This window comes from Muscardinus avellanarius (genome assembly GCF_963383645.1).
Source record: "Muscardinus avellanarius genome assembly, chromosome: 10".
NCBI lineage: Eukaryota > Metazoa > Chordata > Mammalia > Rodentia > Gliridae > Muscardinus > Muscardinus avellanarius.
The window spans coordinates 62,423,507-62,450,187 of NC_137796.1; the positions used below are offsets into that span (position 1 = coordinate 62,423,507).

General features: G+C 53.7%; 2 protein-coding genes across 3 annotated transcripts in view; one reads left to right on the forward strand and one right to left on the reverse strand.

The window, feature by feature from the left end:
- LOC308268570 (uncharacterized protein C19orf81 homolog) overlaps nt 1-13,603 on the forward strand; it is a gene marked incomplete at both ends in the record, with an annotated part of 33,552 nt that extends 19,949 nt beyond the window's left edge. The window contains 3 exons of the mRNA XM_080703690.1: nt 90-210; nt 12,779-12,912; nt 13,408-13,603. Of these exons, the coding sequence (XP_080559816.1) occupies nt 90-210; nt 12,779-12,912; nt 13,408-13,603 (451 nt within the window). The remainder of the gene's footprint in view (nt 1-89; nt 211-12,778; nt 12,913-13,407) is intronic.
- Nucleotides 13,604-16,149: 2,546 nt separating this feature from the next.
- SHANK1 (SH3 and multiple ankyrin repeat domains 1) overlaps nt 16,150-26,681 on the reverse strand; it is a gene marked incomplete at both ends in the record, with an annotated part of 57,520 nt that continues 46,988 nt past the window's right edge. For both annotated transcript variants that reach the window (XM_080702533.1, XM_080702532.1), the window contains 3 exons: nt 16,150-16,870; nt 18,952-22,030; nt 23,242-23,338. In XM_080702533.1, coding sequence (XP_080558659.1) covers nt 16,150-16,870; nt 18,952-22,030; nt 23,242-23,338 — 3,897 coding nt within the window. The remainder of the gene's footprint in view (nt 16,871-18,951; nt 22,031-23,241; nt 23,339-26,681) is intronic.

Genomic DNA, 26,681 nt, shown 5'->3' on the forward strand with positions numbered 1-26,681 from the left:
TGGCCCCATGACCTCTGACTTCAGCTCCCCTGGATATGACTGCAGTGACCCCTGACCTCGGGGGTCCATTCTTCTTGCCCTCTCCCCAGGAAGCAGTATCTGCGGCAGGTCATTGCAGAGTACGAGTCACTGGACCGAGAGCTCCCATGCATCCGGAAGTTCTCCGCACCCCCCGCTGCCCAGCCGCTCTGCCTGTGCATGGAGACCTCTGTGAGTGGACCCCAGGGCCCAGGCTCACGGCTTTGGCAGTGTGGGTGGGATGGTGGGAAGCGCACAGGCTCAGGATGGAGGTGGCTAGGGTTTTAATCCTGGCTCTGTGGTTTACCGGCTGTGGACTGGCACCAGCACTGTTTCCTGAAAATTGATTGTGAAATTTTTTTTAATTTTTATTTTTTCTTGCTGAAGATTTAAATGAGTTTATTATTACAAAGATAGAAATAAAGTGTTAGGTTTTTAGGCGCAATAAAAAAGGCGAGAGAGACTGGTGCGCCAAAAAGAAAAAGAATTTTAATGCGGTTTCCCCCAGGGATAGGAGCTGGACCGCTCCTGAAGACCTCCGAGCTCGTCCAACGCTGGAAGGGAAATGCCCTTCCTTTTAAAGTTTACATTGCATGGAAACTCCGCCCCTCTCACGATATCGCCTGTCTCACGATATCACCCAGCAGAGTCTCCTCCTTTTCTAAGGTCCCGCCCCGCAGGACCCAACCTGTCATCCTGGCCTTTTGGTGATGATGGGCGGATATTCGAATCTTAAACTACTTCCTGCTGTCAAGGGGCGTCGTAAGGGGATCCCTCGGCCGAGAGAGGTTGGGTCCTTCAGAAGTGGGCAGGTGGGAGTATGGCTGGGGCATGAGTCGGAGGTTACCCTGGACAGCTTGGTGATGTGTGCTCGAGGAGACTTTAGCAAAGAAAAATGAAGCTTAGTAGGCCCCAACAACATGCAAGAGAATTTGTCACAGGACTGTTGTAATGGAGCCCTTTTTAGCCGGATAAGATGATGCCAGTTGGGGTCCCCCAGCAGTTTGGCTGTGCTAGGTGTGGTGAGGATCACTGTGAAGGGCCCAGTCCACCATAGTTGGAGATGTTTTGGTTGAAGCAACTTGAGGACTTGATCCCCTGGCTTAAGGGCCTTGACTGCCAGGTGTGGAGCTGCTTTTTCAGTCCTGGGTTGGGGAAGATACCGGTCAGCTTGTTCCTTAAGAAGGTGCCTGAGAAATGACAAGTAAGGAGGATAGGAAGCCAAAGGAGGGAGATCCGAAGGGAGAGCATGATTAAGCATGTCAACCAAATCTATTGGAAGGGGAGGTTTGGCTTTCTGGTCATCAAGTGTAGCTGCAGCCATTAAAATTATATTAGAGGAAACAGAAGCCATGGGGAAAATAAATGAGAGGTAAGCCCCAATTTTGGTTAAAAAGTCTCTACCTAAAAGAACATGAAGGGATAATCAGGAATGGATGGTTAGCCATAAATGTCTCTAGATGGCATAAAAGGGGGCCTGTAGTACGTGGGCAAGAGAGCATGCCGTCAATCCCCTAAACCTTGATTTGGGAAGGGAAACTAGGTCCTGAGAAGGGACGACAGAGTAGGTAGCTTTTGTATCAATCAAGAAGGAGATTGGCTTACCCGCTACCTGGAGAGTTAGCCTGGGCTCAGCTTGAAGGCATAGCATCATGTGATTATTTTTATTCTCTCACCCCTGTCATCATAATCCCAGGGGGGATCCTCAGAAGGAACTGCAGCTGTTCCAGTAGGGAGCTGTGGATTGGTTAGGTGAGCCTGATTGGCCCATTCCCTGGTAGCCTTAAGAATATGATCTCGTTCATCTGCAGTTTTAAAGAGGAGGTTAAAATGACATGAAGATCCCGCCAAGTTAAATCATATGTTTGTACAATATGTTGGAATTCCTTAATAAAACCAGAGGGATTGGCAGAAAAAGAACCCAGTCTCTTTTGAAGTTGAGCAAGGTCAGAAAGGAAAAAAGGAACCTGAACCTGAACCACACCTTCTGTACCAGCCACCTCATGAAGCGGGGCCAAGAAAGAAGGTGGGAGGTCTCTGGAATGGGTAGAGTGACCTACAGGGGTAGGCGAGGGGAAGGTAAGGGTTAGTCCCTTAAGGGAGAAAGGCAGAGGAGAAAGGAGTGGGTTAGAATGGGAGGCTGCCCCAGAATAAGATGATGACTACAGTGGTAAGGAGAGGTCTTGTGGGTCAGAGTTATCAGGAAATGGGGCCTGCAACTTGGTCGGGTCAGACTCTGGCATCCACGTGTGATCACAGAACAGGGACTTTGACTTAGCAGAATAGCAGGCCTGTGACCGAGAAAGGCCACCATGTGATGCCTGTGAGTTGCCACATGGTGACCAAGATGGCAGCTGTGGCTGGCGGGAAGCCCCAGCCAGCATGACTCGAGGAGTAGAGTCAGGAGTGGTGGAAAGGGAAAGCCAGGAATGCATACATAGAAAAGCCTGTATGTACGGAACTTCTGACTATTTACCTGCCTGTTTGCAAAAGTTACTGAGATCAGTTAACATTTTCAGGTCTAATGTACCCATCTCAGGCCACTGAGAACCATTATCCAACTCATAAGTGGGCCAGACTTTTGTGCAGAAAAATATGAGCCGCTCGGGGCACAGTTCCCCGGATAAACCTAGAGTCTGGAGATTAACCAGAACACAGCCTAGTGCAGATTGGGAGTCTATTTTAGATGACTGGCTTCCCCCCATGACTGGTCAGCAGGTGAGAAGGAAAACAGGAATTTGGCGTCCCAAGAACCTGCCTAATGTCCGGAAACAGTGAGGTTGTGTTAGAGAAGGACGTCTCCATTCCCTTTACACAACCGTAGGGCAGCCTGGCCACCCTTGGAGAACTTGCTCACCAAATATTTGGATTTTTAACATCCGTGAACCCAAATCCAGAAAAGGCTAAATGCTGGAACCCGCTTGTCCAAGGAAGGGGAAGCTTACCACAGTGTAGTGTTATCAGCCAGTGAAACCGAAGTGCTGAGAGGCTGCAGAGCCAGGAGGGCACGCTGTGGAGTTGTTGGGTTTAATCAGGGCTAGACGAGGTTTAAAATGACCTTCTGGGCTTGGCAGGGCGGTGAGATGGCCACCGGCTCTGAGTGTGTGTCAGGAAAGCTGGCTGGCGGCCCTCAGCAGAGCTCGGGGCTGGGAAGGTGGCCACCGGCTCTCAGAGTGTGGGGCTGGGGCAATGGTTACCGGCTCCCAGCAGAGCGCGGGGCCGGGGCGATGGCCGCCGGCTCTCAGCAGAGCATGGGTCTGGGGCGATGGCTGCTGGCTCTCAGCAGAGTGTGGGGCCGGAAAGATGGCCACGGGCCCTCTGCAGACCCCAGGGCAGGAAGATGGCCGCGGGCTCTCCCAGAGAGCGTGGGGCCCAGAAGAAGGCCGCCAGCTCTCCTGGAGAGCACGGGGCTGGGGGCTGGGGAAGAAGGCTTATGGTCCGGGCAGGCACGGGGGGGCAGCGGCAGCAGTCCTGGGGTGGCGGTGGTCCTGGAGTGGCAGGCAGAGTGGGAGCGGTCCCAGTACCCCGGTGGATCTAGACAGAGGTTTCTGCCAAGCCCGCCCAGAGCATGCCGCAGTAGCGGTGGTTTGAAATTAAAATAAATAAATAAAATAAAATAAAAGTCTAGGTTTTTGCACCAGATGTTAGGTTTTTAGGCACAATAAAAAAGGCGAGAGAGACCGGTGCGTCAAAAAGAAAAAGAATTTTAATGCGGTCTCCCCTGGGGATAGGAGCTGGACCACTCCTGAAGACCTCCGAGCTCCTCCGAAGCTAGAAGGGAAATGCCTTTCCTTTTAAAGTTTACGTTGCGTGGAAACTCCACCCCTCTCGCGATATCGCCTGTCTCGCAATATCGCCTGTCTCACAATATCGCCCAGCAGAGTCTCCTCCTTTTCTAAGGTCCCGCCCTGCGGGACTCAACCTGTCATAAAGAAGATAGCTCCAGCCTTATACCATCCCAGGAATGAAGTCACCGGAGTTCAAAATACAAAACAGCTTTTATAGATACAAAGTCCCCCATCTTGCTCTACCATGTAATCCTATGACCTAGGTGTAAGTCTGCCCCTTAACTCTGTGCAGATCTCTTTTGTTATACTTACGGGGATTTCTGGCCTGGCAAAAACCTTTCTGCCTAACTGCAGGTATACACCTAGGTTTCTTTATTCAGACCAGAATGATTCACAAGGTCAAGGGCCACATGGTATCTGCTCCCCTTTCACAAAGGTCAGTATCCTCCTCACATATTCCTGGGAAATTCTTAGCTCCTTGCTAGATATAATTTATTATGCAAACATGTTTTTAGAATGTGAAAGTCCTAGGTCCCAACTTCTTAACCACTTGCTAATTACTTTTAGTGAGGGTACTTTGCATTATAACAACTACCTGAGTGCCTGGCAGTAACCAAGCCCTACTGCCTTTCTCTTTTACAGATCTGAACTCCATTTTCTTTTTTTTTATTTTTATTTTTTATCGGTGCATTATATTCATACATCATATTGAGGTAAAAAACTTGTGTACATACATACATGTACACATCACCGATTTAACCCCTACCCAATTCCCACCCCATTCCCTTCCCATCCCTCCTTCCCTTGTTTGGCTTAGTGGTTGACTTCGATATGTTTTTGTTGTTGTTGTTTTTGGTGGCACTGGGGTTCCTGGAAGCCCTTCTACCTCCGGGCTACACTCCCAGACCTATTTTGTATTTATTTAATTTGGAAACAGGGTCTCTTAAGCCAGCGAGGCTGGCTCCAAACCAGCGCAATCCTCCTGTCTCCGCCTCCCAAGTACAGGGATTACAAGCGTGCGCCACCACACCCGGCTGACTTTGATATGTTTAAGTACATTGTGTGTTTTAGAGATTTTCCTCTTCCCCCCTCCTTTCTCCTCCTTTAGGTTGCCTTGTTTGCTCCTCTATAGGATTTCCTTTTTCATCTAGAGTTCCTCCTATGACCCATTTCTCTCTAACTCTCACATATTAGGGAAAGCATCTGCTTTCTTATTTTTTGTGACTGACTAATCTCACTTAGCATAATGTCCCTCAGTTTCATCCATTTCCCTGAAAATGATGTAATTGAGGGTTTTTTTTTGATGGCTGAGTAAAATTCCATTGTGTACATATCCCACAGTTTTGTAATCCATTCATCTGTTGATGGACATCTTGGCTGGTTCCATAGTTTGGCTATGGTGAATTGTGCAGCTATGAACAAGATACACATGCATTAGTTTGGTAATTTGGTTTGCTTTCTTTTGGGTAGATACCCAGAAGTGGTATTGCTGGGTCAAATGGTAGATTTGTTCCCATTCTTCTGAGGATTCTCCATACTGTTTTCCAAAGTGGTTGCACTAATTTGCAATCCCACCAACAATGTCTTAGAGTTCCCACTTCTCCACATCCTCGCCAACATCTGTTGTTGTTTGTGTTTTGAATGATTGCCATTCTAGTAGGAGTTAGGTGAAATCTCAGGGTAGTTTTGATTTGCATCTCTCTGATTGCCAGTGATGTTGAGCATTTTTTCATGCATTTATTGGCCATTTGAATTTCTTCTTTTGTGAAGTGTCTATTTAGTTTGTTTGCCCATTTTGTTATTGGATGCTTTGTTTTCTTAGTGTTGAGTTTCTTGAGTTCTCTGTATATTCTAGATATTAGTCCTCTATCGGAGGTGTAGGTGGCAAAAATCTCCCATTCTGTTGGCTCTCGATTGAGGTTCTTGACAGTTTCCTTTGCTGAACAGAAGCTCGTCAGTTTCATGCAATCCCACGTACTGATTTGCCTTTTAATTTGTTGTGCCTTTGGGGTCTTGTTGAGAAAGTGTTTATCTGTACTTATGTATTGCAGTGTTAGACCTATGCCCTCTTCAAGGAGCTTCAAGGTCTCTGGTTTGATTTCCAAGTCTTTGATCCATCTTGAATTGGCTCTTGTGCAGGGTGAGAAAGTGGGATTAATTTCCAAAATTTTCTGCAAATGGTTAACCAGTTTTGCCAACACCATTTGTTGAACAGGCTATCTTTTTTCCGGTGTATGCTTTTTGCCCCTTTGTCAAAAATCAATCGACCGAAAGTGTGTGGACTTGTTTCTGGGTCTTCTATTCTGCTCCATTGGTCTATGTATCTGTTTTTGTGCCAGTACCATGCTGTTTTTATTACAATGGCTTTGTAGTATAGTTTAAAGTCAGGTATTGTGATTCCTCCTGCATGGTTTTTATTGCTGAGAACTACTTTGGCTATTATGGGCTTTCTGTTATTCCAGATAAATTTAAGGACTGATTTTTCTATGTCTGTGAGGAATGATCTTGGTAGTTTAATGGACATTGCATTAAATCTGTAGATCAATTTTGTAAGGATGGCCATTTTAATGATATTTATTCTGCCAATCCATGAACATAGAAGATCTTTCCATCTTCTAAGATCTTCTTAGATTTCTTTTTTCAATGTTTTATAATTTTCTTTGTAGAGATCTTTTACCTCCTTGGTTAAGTTTATTCCTAAGTATTTTATTTTTTTGTGGGAGATCCTGAGTGGAAGTGTTTTCTGAATTTCTTTTTCAGTGGATTTATGGTTGGTGTACAGGAAAGCTTCTGAGTTGTGTGTGTGTGTGTGTGTGTGTGGTACTGGGGTTCCTGGAAGCCCTTATACCTCCGGGCTATATTCCCAGACCTATTTTTTTTTAAACAGGTCTCTTAAGCCAGCACAGCTGGCTTCGAACCTGTGCAATCCTCCTGTCTCTGCCTCCCAAGCACAGGGATTACAAGCAGGCACCACCATGCCCAGCCAAAGCTTCTGATTTTTTAAGATTGATTTTGTATCTAGATACCTTGCTGAATTTGTTGATCAGTTCTATAAACCTTTTGGTTGAGTCTGTTGGGTTTTCTAAATATAGTATCATGTCAACTGCAAATAGTGAAAGTTTGAGTTCTTCTTTTCCTATTTGTACTCCTTTGATTTCCTTTTCTTGCCTTATTGCTCTGACTAGAATCTCTAGTACTATATTGAAGAGAAGTGGTGATAATGGACATCCTTGTCTCGTTCCTGTTTTTAGGGGGAATTCTTGAAGTTTTTCCCCATTTAATATGATGTCGGCGGTGGGCTTATTGTAGATTGCCTTAATAATGTTGAGATATGTTCCATTACAATTCTCTGCAGTGTTTTTTATCATAAATGGATGTTGAATTTTATCAAATGTTTTTTCAGCGTCTATTGAAATGATCATGTGATTTTTGTCTTTGATTCTGTTTATATGGTGATTTACATGGATTGAGTTTCTTATGTTGAACCAGCCTTGCATCCCTGGGATGAACCCTACCTGTTCATGGTGTATGATTTTCTTTATGTGGTTTTGAATGCGTGTTGCTAGTATTTTGTTTAATAGTTTTGCATACAAGTTCATCAGAGATATAGGCCTGTAGTTTTACTTCCTTGAACTGTCTTTATTCCATTTGAGTATTAGTGTGACGTTGGCTTCATATAATGTATGTGGGAGATTCCCGTTTTTTTCTATTTCAAGAAATAGTTTGAGGAGTATTGGATTAGCTCTTCTATAAAGCTTTTATAGAATTCATTTGGGAAACCATCTGGTCCTGGGCTTTTCTTTGATGGTAAGCTCTTTATTGCTGCTTCAATCTCTTTGATTGTTATTGGTTGGTTTAAGTGTTCTATATCTTCTTGACTCCTTTTAGGAAGGTTGTATCTATCTAGGAAGTTGTCAATTTCCTCCAGATTTTCCATTTTGTTGGAGTATAGTTTTTCAAAGTAGTTTTTGATAATCCTCTGGATTTCTACACTGTCAGTAGTAATGTCTCCTTTTTCATCTCTTTTTGTGCGTGTGTGTGTGGTACTGGGGGTGGAACCCAGAGGCTTTCTACCTCTGGGCTATACTCCCAGACCCTTTTTTTATATTTTATTTGGAAACAGGGTCTCACTAAGTAGCTGAGGCTGGTTTCGAACACGCGCGATCCTCCTGTCTCAGCCTCCCAAGTGCGGGGATTACAAGCGTGCGCCACCACACCCGGCTTTTTTTCATCTCTTTCTTATCTTCATAATTTGGGTTGATTCTCTCCTTTTTGTAGTTAGGTTGGCTAGTGGTTTATCTATCTTGTTAATTTTTTCAAGAAACCAGCTTTTGTTTTTGTTGATTTTCTGTATTGTTTTTTGTTCTCTATTTCATTAATTTCTGCTCTAATTTTAATAATTTCCTGTCTTCTACTGGCTTTGGGGTTCAATTCTTCCTGCTTTTCAAGGGCTTTGAGGTGTGTCATTAGGTTATTTATTTGAAATACTCAGTGCTATAAATCGTCCTCTTAATACTGCCTTCAGAGTTCCCAGAGGTTTTGATATGTTGCTTCTTTATTTTCATTTGTTTCAAGAAATTTCTTGATTTCACCTCTTACATCTTCTATGACCCATTCTTCATTCAGAATTGTGGTGTTCAGTCTCCACATGTTTATGTTGTTTCTCTGGGTCTTCTTATAGTTGATTTCTAGTTTCATTCCATTATGGTCTGAAATGACACAGGGAAGTATGTAACATTTTTAAAATTTGCTAGTGCTGATTTTGTGTCCCAGGATGTGATCTATTTTGGAGAAGGTTCCGTGAGCAGCTGAGAAAAATGTAAACTCCGCTGTTGTTGGGTGAAATATTCTTTATGTGTCCAACAGGTCCATTTGATTAATGGTGTTCTTTAGTTCTGAGGCATCTTTACTGGCCCTTTGTCGGGAAGATCGGTCTAATGCTGTGAGAGGTGTGCTGATGTCTCCCAGTATTATTTTATTGGGATTTATGTATGACTTCATGTCACAAAGAGTTTGATTTATGAAAGTAGCTGCACCTATGTTTTGGGCATAGATGTTGATTATTGTTATTTCCTCTTGCTGGATTATTCCTTTTACCAGTAAAATATGACCTTCTTTGTCTCTTCTAATAAGTTTGGGTTTGAAGTCTAACTTGTCTAACATCATAGTTACCACTCATGCTTGCCTTAGAGTTCCATTAGCTTGGATTACCTTGCTCCAGCCCTTTACCTTGAGTTTGTTCCAATCTTTACTTGTAAGGTGTGTTTCTTGTAAGCAGCAGATGGATGGATTCTTCTGGTTTTTAATCTATTTTGCCACTTTATTTCTTTTTATTGGGGAACTGAGGCCACTTACATTCAGTGTGATTATAGAGAGATAATTTTTAATTCCTAACATGTTAAGATTTTATTTCTGTTTGATATACCATTTATTCTTCTTTTCTTAGTTGTCTGCTGGATGGGAAATCTTGTTTCTTCGGTTCTGGCATGTATTACCTATTTCTTCTTTGCAGTTAATCTCTTTGAGTATTTTCTCTAGCGCTGGTTTTGAAGATATAAATTCCTTCAGTTTCTGTTTATCATGAAAGCTTCTTATTTCCCCATCTAATTTGATATATAGTTTTGATGGGTAGGAAATTTTTGGCTGGAAGTTGTTTTCTTTCAGAGTTTGGAATATGTTACTCCATGCCCTTCTGGCTTTCATAACTTGGTTTGGGAAGTCTGGAGTGATTCTAATAGGTTTGCCTCTGAATGTCACTTGGCCCTTTGTTTTTGTTGCCTTTAAGATTCTCTCCTTGGCCTCCACATTAGTCATTTTGACAATTATGTGGTATGGGGATCCTCTTCTCTGTTCCTGTCTAAAGGGAGTTCTATAAGTTTCCTGGACCTGTGTATCGACCTCTTGCTCTATGTTTGGAAAAATTTCTGCTATTACTTCCTTGAAGAGATTATTGACCTTTTTGGTTTCACCTTCTTTTCCCTCCTCTATTCCAATTATTCTTAGGTTAGCTCTCTTAAAATGGGCCCATATTTCTTCAATGCCAAATTCCTGCTGTTGGATTTTTTTTTCTAAATTATAAACTATGCGTTCGTTTTTGGAGTGCTCATCTTCTAGGAGCAAGATTCTATTTTCCATCTGGTCTAATCGATTGTTTATACTTTGAATTGAGGCCTTTACTTCAATTATTGCATCCTTTATCTCTTTTAGACTCTCTGAATTCTTTTCAAAGGTCCTGTATTATTTCTACAGTTATTTTCCTGATTTGATCTTCTAGAGATCTCTAAATTTTTGTGTTATCAGGTTCTGATGTTGTGGGGTTGTGGGCACATTCATTGCTCCATTGTTATTCCTCTTTCCCATGATTTCAGAAGTTTGTGCCTTCTCTGGGTTCTTCCCTATGTCACTACAACTTCACTTAAGGTGCTCTGGATCTCGAGTCTGTGGTAATCTCAGTCTCCACTACTCCTTTACTGGGTTGTATCACAAAGTCTCAGACCTAGGGAGTCAATTGAAGCTGTTTGAGACCATGGGGGTGCCAGGCTGAGTGTTCTCCCATGGGGAGCTGCGACTAGGGTGTGATATGTCTGCCACCGCCACTCCCCCAGTGGGTTGGACTGCAACATCTCAGACCCAGGGAGACTATCAAAGCTGCATAAGTCCCTGGGAATGCAGTACTGGGATTTCTCCTCTGGGGCTGCAATTTGACTCACGGTTGTTGAGTGCGCTGATCTGTAGCTGTTGCGGACTCGGTGAACTCACTTCTTCTGCTGCTGGCAATATGGCGCTGCTGCCACGCCCCCAGCTGTGAGGCTGACGTGCTGAGCCTGGCCCCTGGGAGCTTTAGACGCTCCTTGCACCAAAAAAACTGCTGAATTATACCCAGCTGTTCCGCAGCTGTTCACTTCAGCTCCCTGTCCACCCCATCTCTCTGGAGCCTGGTGGGTTGTTGAGTGCACTGATCTGGAACCATTGCGGGTCCGGTGAACTCGCTGCTGCCGCCGGCAGTATGGCGCTGCTGCCGTGCCCTCGGCCTTTTGGCCAGCGTATCTCCTCTGGTTTTGAGCTCCGTTCTGAGTCCCCCTCCTCTCTGGAGCCTGGTGCTGTGAGGGAAGATGGTGCCAGAGCGCGGGCTGGTTTCTTCTCTGGTTTGTTCTTCTAGCCCTCTTTTTCTCTGTCCCTTGTATTTTCAGTGTTTATTCCTCTGCTGATGGTGTTTTCTGGCTATGAAAAGCACTGATTTTATGGTAATGGAGATCGATTGTTAGTGGGACTCGTAAACACTGCTTTTCTCTGTTGCCATCTTCCCGGAAGTCGATTGTGAATTTATAAAAGGACCGGTTGTCAAATTTTTCGTTGCAGAGGAGAAACTGGGAGGCAGCTGACTGAGGAAAAAGGGGGTCCTGCTAATCCATTTGCTAGGGAATTCTGTAAATTTTCAAATATAACAAAAACTCAGAGCCAGGCATGGTGGTGCAGGAGTTTGAGGCAGGGTGAGCAAAGGCTCGAGGCCAGCCTCAGCAATTTAACAAGACCCCCAGCAACTTGGCAAGACTGTTTCTAAATAAAAAATAAAAAGGGCTGGGAGTGTAGCTCAGAGATAGAATGACTGGGTTTAATCCTCAGTACTTAACAAAAAATAAATTTAAAAAACAACCTTTTAGCCTGTCATGGTAGTACACACCCATAGTCCCAGTACTTGGGAGGCTGAGACAGGAGGATCACAGGTTCAAGACCAGCCTCAGCAATGTAGGAATGCTCTCAGCAACCTAGTAAGACCCTGTTTCAAAAAGGGGGGAGGGCTAAGGGCATAGCTTGGAGGTAGAATGCTCCTGAGTTCAATCCCCAGTCCCAAAAGAGAAGACAAAAAATAAACTTAGCCAAGCATAGTGGTGCATGCTTGTAATCCCAGTACTCGGGTTCATGACCAGCCTTAGCTACTTAGTGAGGCCCTCCTCAACTTAGTAAGGCCCTGTTTCAAAATAAAGTATAAAAATAGGGATAGTGGTATAGCTCGAAGGTAGAATGCCCCTGGGTTCAATCCCCAGTATTGCAAAAATAGATAAATAAATATAAACCTGAGAAGAAAAATCTCAGATTTTGTGGGGGCGGGGGGGGAGTACTGGGGGTGGAACCCAGGAGCTTTCTACTTCCAGGCTATACTCCCAGATCTATTTTATATTTTATTTGGAAACAGGATCTCACTAAGTTGCTGAGAGCCTCACTAAGTAGCTGAGGCTGGCTTCGAACCTGTGCGATCCTCCTGTCTCAGCCTCTGAAGTGTGGGGATTACAAGCGTGTGCCACCATGCCCAGCCTACCTTTTATGTTTTTGAGAGATGTAAAATGGTCATTCAGTTTTTGGTTAGAGGAGATAACGTTAGGGTCAGGATTTTTTTTTTTTTTAAACTCCTCAGCAATGTTATATGCTAGGAGAACGGCATGTCACCCTGGACACTGAGATCTCCTGCTGAGACTGGCTGGTGAACAATATTCGCTTCTGAATGTTAAATAGATTGACACCTCCCCCATGGCCGTCACCTTTCCATAACTGAAATGCCCTCGCATTGCTAATATGGGTTTAAAAAGGGAGAGGATACAACTTAAATCCTCGGAGAATCTTTGAGAGCTTTTTAGCACCGCCCATTGCAGGTTACTGGAAAAGTTTTTGGTAGATTGGGGAAGAGCGCCACAATGGGAATCATTCAAGCAACTGTTCGTTGGCTTTGGCAAATCAGCACGGTGAGGACTGATGTTTTGGGAGAATGACCTTGAATAACAGTCAATACTGAGATAGCTGTTGTCTCCCCCCTCCCCCACCACACACACCTTGGATAAGAGCGAAAGGACCCTGGATCCTCAGATGCCACTTGGGACCCTGTCAGGTTCTGCGGGTGGGGTCTAGGGTGGGAACTTCCGAATGGGTAGGCTTGAACCTGGGCGCCTGGGGCTGAGGCTGTGGACCGACTCCCCTAGGAGGATCTTACCCACCTGGAGGTGCTGGAGGCAGTGGAGGCCGAGGTGCCCGGGGCCATGGAGAGCGGGCGCCTGAGCAGCATCCGCTTTGAGAACATCAATGTCATCTGCGGGACCGCGGGCCGCCGGGACAGGTGAGCATGTGCCGAGGGCGGGGCCAGGAGCGACAGAGAGGGGCGTGTTCCCCGGGGAGCGGCTTGGGGGCGGAGGAAGGCGGTGAGGGGCGGGGCTGACAGCGGGAGGAAGGGCAGATCCTGGGCGCAGAGGGGCCTGAACTGGGTGAACCAGGTAGTGACAGGTTTAGGCAGAGCAAGGAATAAATAAGGCGAGAGTCTGGAAAGGCAGCTACGAGGGGCCAGAGCAGACCGAGCCCACAGTAGGGGCAGGGCCGGGATTGAACTGGCCGGGGCGGCTTGAGAAAGCGGATCCTCGACGTACCATAATTAGGGGCCAGAATGAGGCTGAGCGACAGCACAGAGCCTGGGGTGGCTCAGTAAGGGTCAGGGACGGGCTGATCTCGGGGAGGTGGGGGGACTACCAGGCCCTTAGGGACGGAGCGGAGTGGCCAGAGGGACCCTGCGTAGACACTTCGGCCCGCAAGCCACCCTGGGTGTCCCCCGCCCCGCCAGGTGGCTCGTCACGGTCTCGGACTTCCAGACGCGCTCGCGCCTGCTGCGCTCGGGGATCAGTCCCCGCGGGCTCCCGCACCCGCTCGTGCGCCACGACGAGCTGCAGCTGGGGGATTACCGCCTGCACCTGCGCCGCGCCCTGGTCCGGAGGCGCATGCTCGAGGCCCTGGGGGCGGAGCCGACCGAGGAAGACTGACGCGTGGGCCGGCCCCGCTGCCCCGCCCCGCCGGCTCGGGCGACCCCCGCCCCGGGGAAAGGGGCGGCGCCTCCCCAGGAAGGAGGCGGGGCCGGCTCGAGGGGGTGGATACTGTGAGTTTAATTATAAAGAATGACCTGGTACAAAAGCCATTTCTCTCTGCAAAATCTTGGTGGGGAGTCAGGGGGAGGGAGGTGATGGGGGGGTTGGGACGAACCCCCATACTATAATCCCACCTCCCTAATCTCACTCCAGTCCCTGCAGATAGATGGACGCCGGGGTCCCAGTCCCTTGGGGGAGGAACTGAGGCCAGCGGAAGGGAAGACCGGGGCGCCCGGGCTTTCTACTCGTGCCCATCTCCGTCTCTGCGAGAACCGAGAACCGGCGGCCGTCTTCATCCGCCCCCCTCCTCTTCCCTCTCCCACCCCCCGTGGAAGACAATTCTCGGGCTTTTATTTCAGGCTTTTTTTTTTCTGGACTGTGTGTTTTTGTGTGTGTGTGTGTTCTAGGTTTTTTTCCCTTTTTTATTTTGTTTTGCTTTGTATTTTCTTTTGTTATTGTTTCTTTTTGCTTAGTCTCTCCTTTCCACCCCACGCTGCCCCCCCTCCAGCCCCTCCCCCCTCCCCGCTCCTTCCCTCCCCTCCCCACCCCCTTCACCCTCCCCAACCCCGCGGCACCCATCCGGAATGAACAAGCCCTTGATAGACAGGCGCCGCGCAGGCCCCCTGCGGACTGGGGGCATCCGACAAGGGGGAGGGGGCGGGTAGGGACCCAGCGCGACCTCCACTCCACTCCTCGCCCCCCTCCCCCCTCCCACGACCCTCCCGCAAGGTTCCCCGCAGATCCCTGACGTGGTGAGAGGAGGGGGCAGCTCCCTCCCCTCGTGGACGGAGCGCCCCCCCTCGGGGGAAGGGGGCGGCAGAGGGGAAATGGACTTGGGGGAAGGAGGGGGAGCTCCCTTCTTTGGCAGCTGAACATGGGGGGGACCTGAGGGCGATGCCCTCCTCCCTTTACCCACAGCAGGGGAGGGGACTGTCAGGGGGAGGGGTGGCTTAAAATTCCCAAGCCCCGGGAAGGGGTACGGTCCAGAGGAGGGGTGCGTGCGGGAGGGAACGGCCATGCTGGAGGGAGGAGGGAGGGTTCTTGTGGAGAAGGGGAGGTAAGGAGGAGAACGGGGGTCCTCGTGCAAAATGGATGGACGGATGGCCCGAGAAGTTCCGGGCGGAGTGGGAGGGGCAGGGAGGAAGTCAGGTGAGCGAGAGAAAGTGCAGGCTCTTTCCTCCCAGGAAGAGGAAAGAGAGGAGGGCCACCGGAGCTGGGCTTGAATGGAACAAAAAAAAAAAAAAAGGAAAAGAAATTAAAGGGGGGCGCAGCCCCAAGCGCTCCGGAGCGCGCGCAGTGCGAGGGGCGGCGGCTGCGAGGCGGCGGGAAGGCTTGGGGAGCGGCGCGGCCCGGACGCCCCGGAGGCGGGGCTGCGGAGGAGGGGCGCGGGCACCGGGAGCCTGGGAAAGCGCCGGGGTGAGCAGTTGCGAGAGAAGCAGTTGTGGGAAGCAAGTGTGCAAGCGGCGTGACGAAAGTGACAGTGCAAAAAAAGGCAGAGAGAGAGAGAGAGAGAGGGGGGGGGGAGGTGGCGCGGGGGAGGGGCGGTCGAGTCGAAGGACTCCGAGGTTGGGGAGCCGGAGGGAAAGTGCTTCAGCCGGGACGACGGGCGGCGGGAGGGCGCTGTGCGGGAGCTGAGCGGGGAGGGGACTGCGGGAACAGGGAAGGTGTGTCCCACGTGTGTCTGCATCATGGGTTCAGAGAGAGCGGAGGGGTCTGGGAGAGGGGGCAGGCGTGTGAGCAGGGGGAGAGGGAGGGCGGGAGAGACAGCTGAGAGCAACTGAAAAACCACCGTGAGGTGTGCAAGGAAAAGTGACGGCGTCTGAGAACGGAGAGGCCTGGGAAGCTGGGAGCTGAAGGCGGCGTGTGCAAGACGGCGGCAGGGCGGAGTTGTGCAAAAGTGCAGCCCAGGGAGGGAAGGGGCGGGGCGAGAGGCGAGCAGGCGTGCAGAGGGGCGTGCAAGGGGGCAGCGGGAGGGGCAGCGCTGTGTGCTGGGGAGAGGGGAGGGGAGCTGAGGGGCCTGGAGAGGGCGGGAAGGCGGCTAGAGGGGCAGCAGGTGGTGGAATCCGAGGGCGCCCCCTTCCCCTGCGCCTGGGGACCGCTCCCGGCTAGTCAGGCTCAGGGCTGGCCCTCTATGGCTCTGTCTGTCCCCTCCCCCCAGAATCGACCCTTCCCTCCTTCTCGATCTCCCGGCGCAATCTCGCCGTCACCCCCTCCGCCCCCCGCATCACACACGCTGTCTGGTGTCAGCCGCCCCCTCCTGCGAGGTGCAAATGTCCGGCCTGCGTCGGGGCCACCTGGTGACCTCAGGCCTCGGGAGACAGGGCAGGGCACAGTTTCAGCAGAGTCCCTGGCCCCCGGGGGAGAGAACGGTGGTGAGGGTTCAGAGGTCAAGAGGCCACAGGCTCGAGGGTTCCGTGGACGGGCTGGTCCGTCCAACCCAGCCATCACCTCTCCAGGAAGAATTTGAGAGCCCGGTCAATGTTCATGCGGTGGCCCACCCTGGTCACGCCCAGGTCAACGTAGTCCTCCTTGGTCAAGGCGGGCAGGTGGGAGCCATCGATCTCGTGGTCCAGGAACCGGGCTCGGTGCTCAGCCAGCCCCAGCCACTCCAGCCAATCGGCCACGTCGAACTTGGTCCAGAACCCCAGAGGTTTAGCGCCAAACGGCTTGTCCGGGGGCAGCGAGAGCAGGCGGGTGGGTGAGAGGGAGCGCGAGGCCCCCGACAAGGCTCCTCCAAGCCCCCCGGACATTCCCGGGTGCGGCGGCACGAAGACCGGGGCGAACGGGTCGGCCGCGCCGCCGGCCCCTCCCGTGGGGGAGCTGCGGATGTCAAAGAGGCCGGGGTAGAGGGGTCCAGAAGGCAGGATGGGCAGGGAGGAGGGCCGGGGTGCCGGGCTGACCTTGTGCTCCGACGCGGGCAGTAGCGAGGGGCTGGGGGCCCGGCGGAGCAGAGGGGGCCGCATCTCGAACTCCACGCCCTGCAGGTGGCGGGTGGAGGAGGCGGAGGAGGAGCCGGAGGGAGAGGTGGCCCCCGGGGCTGCGGCGGCGGCTGCAGGGGAGACCCCGGTTCCGGTGGGGAGTGGTGGCAGAGGCGGTTTGGGCCAGTTCTGAAACAGGCTGCTGACCGGTTTGGAGAGGAGCGAAGACTGGGAGTCCTCGGAGAGCCTGGAAGGTGACCAGGGGGCGGGGTGCAGGAGCGGGGTGGGGGGGGCAGTGGTGAGAAAGAGGTCACGAGACATGAGGGCGGGGCCGAGAGATGAACCGAGGCGGGAAGAGATGGGAGGAATGGAGGGTCAGGTGGATGTCAGAAGTGAAGGGAGAGAAAGAGGAGAGGACAGGGAGAGGGTGACAGTCAAGAGAGATGAAAGAAAAAGAGACATTAAGTGATAATAATAATAATCGCCACCACTTACTGCTGCTCGCGTGTGCCAGGCATTGTTCTAAGTGCTTTACATCTCAATTTAATCCCCGGGACAGCCCTGATGCAGGTTACTATTATTATCAGCAGCAGCAGCAGCACAGAGAGGTTAAGTAACTTGCCTAAGGACACAGCCAGGAAGTGGCAGAGCCGGTTTATATGGCACCAAAGTCTGAGCTCTTAACCACTACTCTATACTGCCTTTCGGGTTATGGCCAGTCATAGCAGAGTGGAAGACAGGGAGACAGTGAGAGAGAAACAAAAAGAGGGTGAGCAGTCAGGGGAGAGAGATGGAAGGGGAGAGGGGACAGAGAGAGAGAGAGAGAGATGAAGAACGGGAGATGAAAGAGAGAAGAAACAAGGGGAGAAAAAGGTTCCCCTCATCCCTTTACCTCCCTCCAGCACAGGCCCACCTCAGGGCCTTTGCACTGGCTCTGCCCTGGGCATAGCTCTTTCCTCCCCATACCCCAGCAGCCCCCTTCCTTCCTGCATCCTCTGTACATCTTGCCTGTTATTTGAGAGATCTTCTCTAGCCGCCCCGTTATTGTATTCTCCCCTCCAAGGATGGCTGCAATTATTTCGCTTATTATTCAGGCCCCACCCCCTGTCCCAACTGACTATGAGCAGCGGGAAGGGGTGTTGGGCCCGTGTTGTCCACTGTGGGGGCCCCCCTCACCCAGAATGGCACCCAGCACATGACAGGTGATAAATCCACAACCCATGCATGTGTTGACTAAATGAAGCATCCTCTCCTCCCCCCAATACTTGTGAATGAGTGAACTGCGTTCCGGTCTCAAGGGCCTAATAAACCCACATTTGCATGGTAACCATAACAGATATGCAACTCTCAAACAGAATTCCAGTGAGCTCTGCAAATGGGGAAGATTCTAAAACTCTCCTTCGCTCTGTGCGCCTGAATCGGGAATATAACCACTTTCCCAGACTGGAGGGCTTGAGCGGATTTGGACTTTGTGGCCATCCCCACTAGCTAGCTATTTTGAGAAAGTCTGCACCTTCTGTATCTCCCCCTCTGCGGGGCGCTGAGCTCCTAAGAGGTCTCTGTCCCCATCCATCTTGTGTTCTAAGATAGCCCACAGCAAATCTGCCCCCTCCATCCCTGTTAGGCAGACACCAAGCCATTCCCCTTGGAAGAGAGGTGGATTTCTTTGCCCAAGATCACTCAGCTAGGAAGTGCTGGGCAGGGCCTGGGACCTGCAGAGCGGGCCCTGGATCACAACTGTAATAACCACGGTGTCTCTGAAGCCTCCTGTCTTGGACTGCACTGGACACTCATAGGTCTCTGGACTGTCAGAAGGAACTGACAACCCATCAAGGAAACTGAAACGAGGCTGCGTTTGCCTTTGCTGGTCCTGTTTCATTTGGGGTGTGGGGTGTGATGGTGTTGGAAGAAGCCATAGAATCTACTGAGGGGAAGGGGAGGATTTGTGAAAGTGTGCTTTTCCAGGACAAATCCCCACGGGCCAGCTTGCTTGCTTGCTTTCTTTCTTTCTTTCTCTCTGTACTGGGGTTTGAACCCAGGGGTGTTCTACCTCCAAGCTACACCTCAGCCCTATTCTACTTTTTTTTTTTTTTAATTTTGAAACAAGGTCTCCCTAAGTCGCTGAACTTGCCATCCTCCTGTCTCAGCCTCCCGAGCACTGGGACTGCAGGTGTGCGCCACCAGCAGGGCTCTGTTTTCCGTTTACTTCCTTTCACCTGGGGGTGGGGTGGGGGCTCCGAAGGGACGCAGCTATGGCGGAAGTGGCCTCAGGTAAACCCACCACATTGGCCCCCTGGTCTCCACTACCAGTCGCCAGCCCCTGCTCACCTCTGCCGCTGCAGGGAAGAGGTTCTCTCGGGGACGTAGCCGGCTCCCCCGTGGTGGCTGTCCCCGCTGCCCCCGCTGCCTCCCCGGGCCCAAGGCAGGGCCCCTCCGGCTGCCGAGGAGCCCCCAAATTGCTGGAGCTTGGAGCTGAGTTCGCTGATGATGCTGGCTTTTACTGTGGCCAAAGCTGAGGCCTGAGGCTGGGCCAGGGGCCCGGGCAGAGGTGGCGGCGGCGGGCCGGGGCCCTCCTCCCAGGGCAGCAGCTTCCGGGGCAGGGAGGAGGCTGATGGTAAGGGCACCGGCGGGACTTCTGGCTCCACCGCGCCGGGACCCCCGGCCACGCCCGCCGTGGAGGGTCCTGAGCAAGCACTCAAGGCCAGCAGCCCGTCGGTTCCAGCCCCGGTCACCGAGACGGTGGGGCTGGTGGGGGTGACGGGGTCTCGGAGGCCCCCGCTGGGGCCGGGCCGCAGGCCTCCGCCGGCCCCCAGCGCCCGGCCGCGGAGCTTGGAGGGAGTCATGAGCTGCGGGGGGTAGGGCGGGCCAGGAGTCCCGCTGCCCCCGAAGGCCTGGCCGTCCAGGTAGGCCACATAGGTGTCCAGCAGCTCGGGCCCGCTGGCCACGCCGCCCCCGCCGCCGCCGCCGCCGCCCCCGGCGCTCCCGCCCCCTTCTGCGGACAGGCTGCTCAGCGTGGACGCGCTGCTGATGGTCTCCAGCGGGTGGTCACTGCTGCTCCGGCTGTCCACCTCCTCAATCCCAGAGTCCGTGCCGGGCGGAGGGTCCGGGCCCGGCTGTGGGACCGGGGGAGCCGGGGCCGCCGGGGCCGGGGGTCCGGGTGGAGGGGGGTCCCCCGGAGCCGCCGGGGCCCCCTGGGTCAGCGTGGCCACCTCGCTGTCGTAGGACGTCAGGCTGGACGCGGTGGAGTCCAGCGCGGGCGGGGCGGCGGCGGCGGCGGCGGGCGGCGGCGCGGGGGGCAGGGCCGGGGCGGCGGCGGGCGGGTCGGGCAGCGGGTGGGGGGGCCCGGGCGTGAGCGGCGACTCGGGCTTCTCGAAGCTGTTGGAGAACTCCAGCGGCGGGGGCAGCGGCTCCACGAAGAGGAACTCGCCGTCGTCCACGTCCACCGAGGGCGCGGGCGGCGGCAGGACGAGCAGCGGGAGCCCGTTCTCCTCGGCGCCCCGCGGGGAGGTGGGGGAGGCGGGCACGGAGCGGCGCGGGCTGGGCGGCGGGACCCCCGGCCCGTCCTCCGCGGGGGGCCCCCTCCCCGCCGAGCTGGCCCGCGGCTGGCAGTTCTCCAGGAACCGCACGTGCAGGGGCAGCCGCTCGGGCTCCTCGGGGGCGCCGGAGCGCCAGGCCTTGCTCACCCCGGGGTGCGGGGTGGGGGGCTCGGGCCCCAGCTGCAGCAGGAGCGGCCCGACCCCGGGGGCGGCGGGGGGCAGGCGGTGCAGCAGCGAGCGCCGCGCGGCCGGCGGGCTGGCGGGGAGGGGCTTCTCCGGGCCGCCCAGCCCCGCGCGGTAGCCCAGCTCCCGGCGGGCGGGGTCGGGCGCGGAGGCCCCCCAGAGGCGCAGCACGGGCTCGTGGTGGGCGTGGGGCGAGTGGTGGTGCGGGGTGGGCGGCGGGGCCTCGTAGCGGGGCGACGGGGGCCGGGGAGGGGGCTGGGGGGCCGCGCCGCCCTCCGAGGACTCCTTCAGCGCCCTCTCGCGGGCGGCCAGGGCCAGCCCGAGCGGGGAGGCGGGGTCCAGCGCCTTGCCGGTCAGCGGGTGGACCAGGGGCCGCGGGGGCAGGAAGCTGGTGAAGGCGCTGCTGCCCCCGCTGCCTCCGTAGGCCCGGCCGCCCGCCCCGTAGCCGCCGTAGCCCCCGCCGCCGCCCGCGCCCGCGGACTCCAGCCGGAGGTAGGGCTCGGCGGAGAACATGCCCTCGTCGATGGACTTGGAGTGGCGCAGCCGGGGGCCCGGGGGCGCCCCCGCGCCCAGCCCGCCGTCCCCCCCGTCCTCGTCGCCCGCGTCGGTGGAGAGGAAGAGCGTGGACCGCCGGCGGGCTTCGTTCTGCCAGCCCCCCTCCCTGCGGGCCGCCCCCACCAGGGCCGCCCCGAACTGGCTGGTGAAGTCCAGCGTGGCGGGGCCGCTGGGCGAGGCGGGGGTGGGCACGGGCGACGGGGACGGCGGCACGGGCGACGCGGCGGGCGCGGGGCTGGGCGAGGGGCCGCCGCCCGCCTCGGGCTGCGTGGGGGGCTCGGCCTCGGTGCTGCTGCCCTGGCTGCTGCGGCCGCTGCTGCTGGTGGACGGGGCCTTGATGATGATGGTGGGGATGGGGATGGAGTTCTTCTCCGAGGGCGCGGCCGCGGCGGGCGGCGGCTGCGGCGAGGCGGGGGACGTGGGCGAGGGGGCGGGCGGGAGGCCACCCTTCTGGGGCTCGCCTTCCACTTTGGTCTGCTTGACCAGCGGGCCCTTGCGGCCGCGGCCCGAGCGGGCCGGCACGTACATGGCCGCGCTGGCCGCCCGCGGGGGCAGCTGGAAATAGCGCAGGGCCGGGCCCTGGGAGGAGCCGCCGCCCCCGCCCGCGTGGTGCGACGGGGACGGGGCGCCCGGGGTCGGGCTGGGCCCGCCGCCCCGCCAGCCTCGCAGGCTGGGCTGGGGCCCCAGCGCCAGCCGGGGTGGGGGGTCGTCGGGGGAGCCGCCGGTCTCCATCTCCGGGGGATGAGGAGGGTGGGCGTGGTGGTGGTGGGTCTGGGGGGGCGGGGCGTGGTGGTGGTGGTGGTGGGGCGGGTGGTGGTGGGCTGGGGGTAGGGGGCTGCCGTGGTACAGGCTCTTCTCGCGCCCCCCCACGCGGCCCTCGGGAGGGGAGGGCCCGTCAAAGGACGAGGGGGAGGAGGCGGGGAGGGGGCCGCCGGAGCCCGGGTTGAAGGGGCCTCCCCGCGGGGAGGGGGTGAGGCGGCCTGAGGAGGAGGGGGCCGGAGGTGTGCTGTAGGGGGGCTCTGGTGGGGACGTCGTGGGTGGTGGGGGGATGTCTTCCGAACCAGGTACAGACAGGCTGCGGCTAAACTTCATGGCTGGGGGTGCTAGGTAGGGTCTATCATCCTCTGCAGCCCCTGGGGAGACACAGAGGATCCAGGAGTGGGGCTTGAGGGGAGGAGTCTCCTGATCCTTTATCCCACATTGATGATGATAATAAAATAATAATAATAATAATAATAATAATAATAATAATAAATACGCCGGGCACAGTGGCTCACGCCTGAAATCCCAGCACTTGGGAGGCTGAGGAGGAGAATTGCAGGTTCAGGGCCAGCCTCAGCAGCAAAGCAAGACTCAGTAACCTAGCGAGACTGTTTCGAGAAAATGAAAAATAAAAAGATCTGGGAGTGCAGCTCGGAAGCAGAATGATCCTGGGTTCAATTTCCAGTACCACGAAAATTTAATAATAATAATGAGGAGGAGGAGGATGACATCCTGTATAAGTTAAAAACCTCACCCGGGTTAGCCCCGCGCTTCCTAGCACCGCGCCACCGCAAACAGCAGGGGGTGCTAGCGGTCGAGGAACCGGACGAAATTCACCTGCGATTCCTCATGGAACCATAAGGGGGCGCCTATTTCTACCTTGCGCCAGGCCAGGCTGGGAAGGGATCGCCCTATGTGCACAGTCTGTGCTTCAGGTATATGCGGGAAGGAGACGCAATCAGCACATCAGACCTGTGACTTTGCAGACAGAACTGCTCAGGGTGCAGCTGATGTTTAAAAGAGGGAACTGATGGATGGATGAGATATAGGTAGATGGGGCCAATACAAGACTCAGGGAGAGGGCAAACTCCGGAAGTCTGGGGAAAGCTAAGGGGCAAAATCAAAATCACTATAGGAGGCTTGGAGGAGTTAAGTCTTTGCTTACTTATCAACCGTGGGCCTCAGCCTCTGGCCCTCTGACCACTCTACCCATCCTGGCTTCTCACTATCTTTCTGTCGTCCCCTCCCACGGTTATGTCTGGGCCCCATCCTCTCTTCTCAGCACCTGGCTTCTATACTAAGGGATGCAAAAATGTCCCCATGCTGTAGATGCAGAGCCAGAGGCCCAGAAAGCAGAGCCACCTGCTCCAGGTCACACAGCTGTGACGGAGAGGAGTCAGGATTCATAGCCAAGTTTTCCCAGCTGCAAAGCCTGAGTGCCTTTCCCTGACCCGACGGAACTATGATTACGTGTGGAAGAGTAAAACATTTCCAAGCACCCTTGCTTCCCCCCAGACAGGACCATCCTCTCGCTCTCCCCCACCCGTGTCCCTAATGCCCACTCTTCTGGGGGAAAACATACCAATAGACTTTTGCCGGAGCATAAGCCCAGGTCCTGGAGGCAGGAAGGAAGGACGTTCATAACTTGGCTGGGAGCGGTGGTGGGGATCGAAGCTCGACTTTGGGGTGGCAGTCAGTAGGAGAGAGAAGAGACAGCAGAGAAAAGTCAGTGGGGGGGGGCGGAGACAAGACGAGTGGCTTCCCTACACGCACCCCCATTCCTCTCCAAACCTCTGCAGGAAGGGAGGGTAGTGTAGAAGGCGCAAAGGCTTTCTGGGGAGGAGGGGGAGAAAGAAAGGAGAAGCCAGGCGTGGTGGTGCACACATGCCTGTAATCCCAGTACCTGGGAGGCTGAGACAGGAAAAGCACAGCTTCGAGGACAGCCTCAGCAACTTAGCGAGACCCTGTTTCCAAATAAGAATAAAATAGGGCCAGGGGGTGTAGCTCAGAGGTAGAATGAGCCTGGGTTCAAACCCCAGTACCCAAAGAAAAATGGAAGGAAAGAAAGAAAAATAAGAGAAAGGGAGGAAGGAAGGGAGGGAGGGAGGAGGGAAGGAGAAGGGAGCAGAACACTCCACTACTTTCTCTAAGGTAGGAATCACTAAGCTGGGCACTTCTCCCATGCCCTGTTCATCCCGCTTGCCTGCACGGCTGCAGGTATTTCTCCACTGTTCTTCCCGCCGATCCCCCTCATCTCCGTACTCCCTTCCGGTCCATTGTTCACCCAAGACTCAGAGGACTTTATTTTTATTTTTATTTTTTGTACTGGGATTGAACCCAGGGGCCTTCAACCTCTGAGCTGCACCCCCAGCGCTAATTTATTTCATATTTTGTCTTTTTTTTTTTCAGTACTGGGGATAGAACCCAGGGGCATTCTACCTCCAAGCTACACCCCCAGCCCTATTTTTTATTCTTTATTTTTGAAACAGGGTCTCACTGAGTTGCGGAGAGCCTCACTAAATAGCTGAGGCTGTCCGTGAACTGTGAGATCCTCCAGTCTCAGCCTCCCGAATGCTGGGATTAACAAGTGTGCCCTACCATGCCCGGCTTATTTCATATTTTGAAAAGAGGTCTCGTTAAGTTGCTGAGGCTAAGCCGGGCGTGGTGGCGCACGCTTGTAATCCCAGCATTCGGGAGGCTGAGACCAGAGGATCGCGGTTCGTGGGCAGCCTCAGGTACTTAGCGAGGCCCTCCGCAACTCAGTGAGACCCTGTTTCAAATTAAAGAATAAAAAATAGGGAAGGGGGTATAGCTTGGAGGTCAAATGTCTCTGGGTTCCATCTCTAGACCTGCAAAAAAAAAAAAAAAAAAGTTGCTGAGGCTAGCCTTGAACCTGCGATCTCCCTATCTCAGCCTCCTAAGTACTGGGGTTACAGGTGTGCAGCACCATGCTGGCGCTCAGGTTGAAATCCTAGCAGTAAGGCTCCATGTTAGTTAGAAGTGAATCTGAAGCTGGATGCGGTAGCTCACTCCTGTGATCCCAGTACTTGGAAGGCTGAGAGAGGAGGATCTCAAATCCAAGGCCAGCCTCAGCAACCTAGTGAGACTCTGTTTATATATAAGTAACTTAATAAATAAATGGTGGATAATTAAATAAATGCAGACATACATGAGGCTGAGAGTGTAGCCAAGAGCTAGAATACCCCTGGATTCAAAAAAAAAAAAAAAGAAGAAGCAAGCAGGTTCAAATTCCCAGCCCCAACCCACATGGCCCTCTGAGGGGGACACTGTCGCTGGCTGTGTAGGCTCCCTCCACAGGGTGCTGCGGCCATCCCTCACTGCCCTGAGCGGCTTCCGTGGCCAGGCGGTGGAGGACCACAGTCCCCCGAAGGGGCCGGCTTCTCAGAGCGGCCCTTGAGGACTGGTACAGACCCGGAGGCCCAAGGCAGGATGGGCACGAAGTGTGATTCACACCCCAGAGCCACCGTGGGATCGGACTTCCAGGGGCCATGTCTGCTGACCGCCTTCCGCAGCCGGTCCTGCCTTCCTCATTCACTCCCCGAAGTTTCCACTCAACAATCGATCGGCCCAAGAATCTCTAGCTCAGGCTCCATCTGGGCACTGACGCTAGGATACACGGCAAGATCCAGGCCGGGCCCGCAGCTCCTACTCGCTCTGTACCCCCTTCCCACTGTTTCCTGCCCCCCCAGCACCCCAGGGCTGTCCTGGCTGGAGCACCTGCAAGCCCCGGCTCTTCTCTCTGAGATGGCCACACATTTCTTCACCTTGAATTTCTCCACTGGCATGGCCGCCCACCCCGTCACCGTCTTCCCTGCTTCCCTGTCCTTCTGCTCTCAGAACGCGTCTACATCTCCGCAGTCTTGTGTACTTGCTCACTGTCTGACCATCCACTAACACGCAGGCTCCCAGGCACTGCACCGTGTTGAGACCCACCGTACTTTTAGGGGAAGCACTTTAGTTTCTTTGGGAAGAAAAAGGGGAGAAAGTGTAAATAGAAGCCCGCCTGGAGAGCAGGCATCCGCCAGTGTTTACAGGGAACTGGCTCCAGGAGCCCCGAGGCTGCAAAATCCACGGCTGCTCAAGTCTCTTATATGAAATGGCATCGTTAGCTGGGCATGGTGATGCGTGCTTATAATTCTAGTATGCAGGAGGCTGACACAGGAGGATGGCAGGTTTGAGGCCAGCCTCAGCAACATAGCAAGATCCTCAGTGACTTAGTGAGACCTTGTTTCAAAATAAAAAGTAAAAGGGCTGGGGGTGTAGCTCAGAGTAAAATGCCCTGGTTTCAGTCCTTGGTACCCCAAATAAATAAGTACATAAATAAAATTAAATGGCACAGTATTTGCATATAACCTAGGCACATACTCCAGTATACTTTAAAATATCCCTCTATAACTTTTTTTTTTCTTTTAAAAACTCTATGTGAAGCTGGGCATGGTGGCGCACGCTTGTAATCCCCATGCTCGGGAGGCTGAGACAGGAGGATCGCACAGGTTCGAAGCCAGCCTCAGCTACTGAGTGAGGCTCTCAGCAACTTAGTGAGACCCTGTTTCCAAATAATATATAAAAAAAGGTCTGGGAGTATAGCCCGGAGGTAGAAAAGCCCCTGGGTTCCGCCCCCAGTACGACCAAAAATAAATAAATAAAAATAAATAAAAACTTTGTGTGATGTTGAACATGGTGGTGCAGACCAGGGTGGCTAGAAAACCCTGAGATCAAAGAACAGAGGCGGAGAAAGAGATGCTGAGAACAAGGAGATGTGACCAGTCAGAAAGGATGCAGGGCCGCTAGGGGGCAGGCCAGGGGGCTGATGCAGGAGCTGGAATATTATCCGAGGAGGGGTTGGACTGACTGCTGGAGCAGCGAACTGGCTCCAGAGGGGGCAGGCTGACTTCCATCCACAAACCCAGAGCATCCTCTCCCGCGCAGAGGGGCAGCCAATCAGAGCGTGCCCGCTACGTGTGACGTCACCGGCTGCCGGGCAGGATCCTGCCTGCGGGT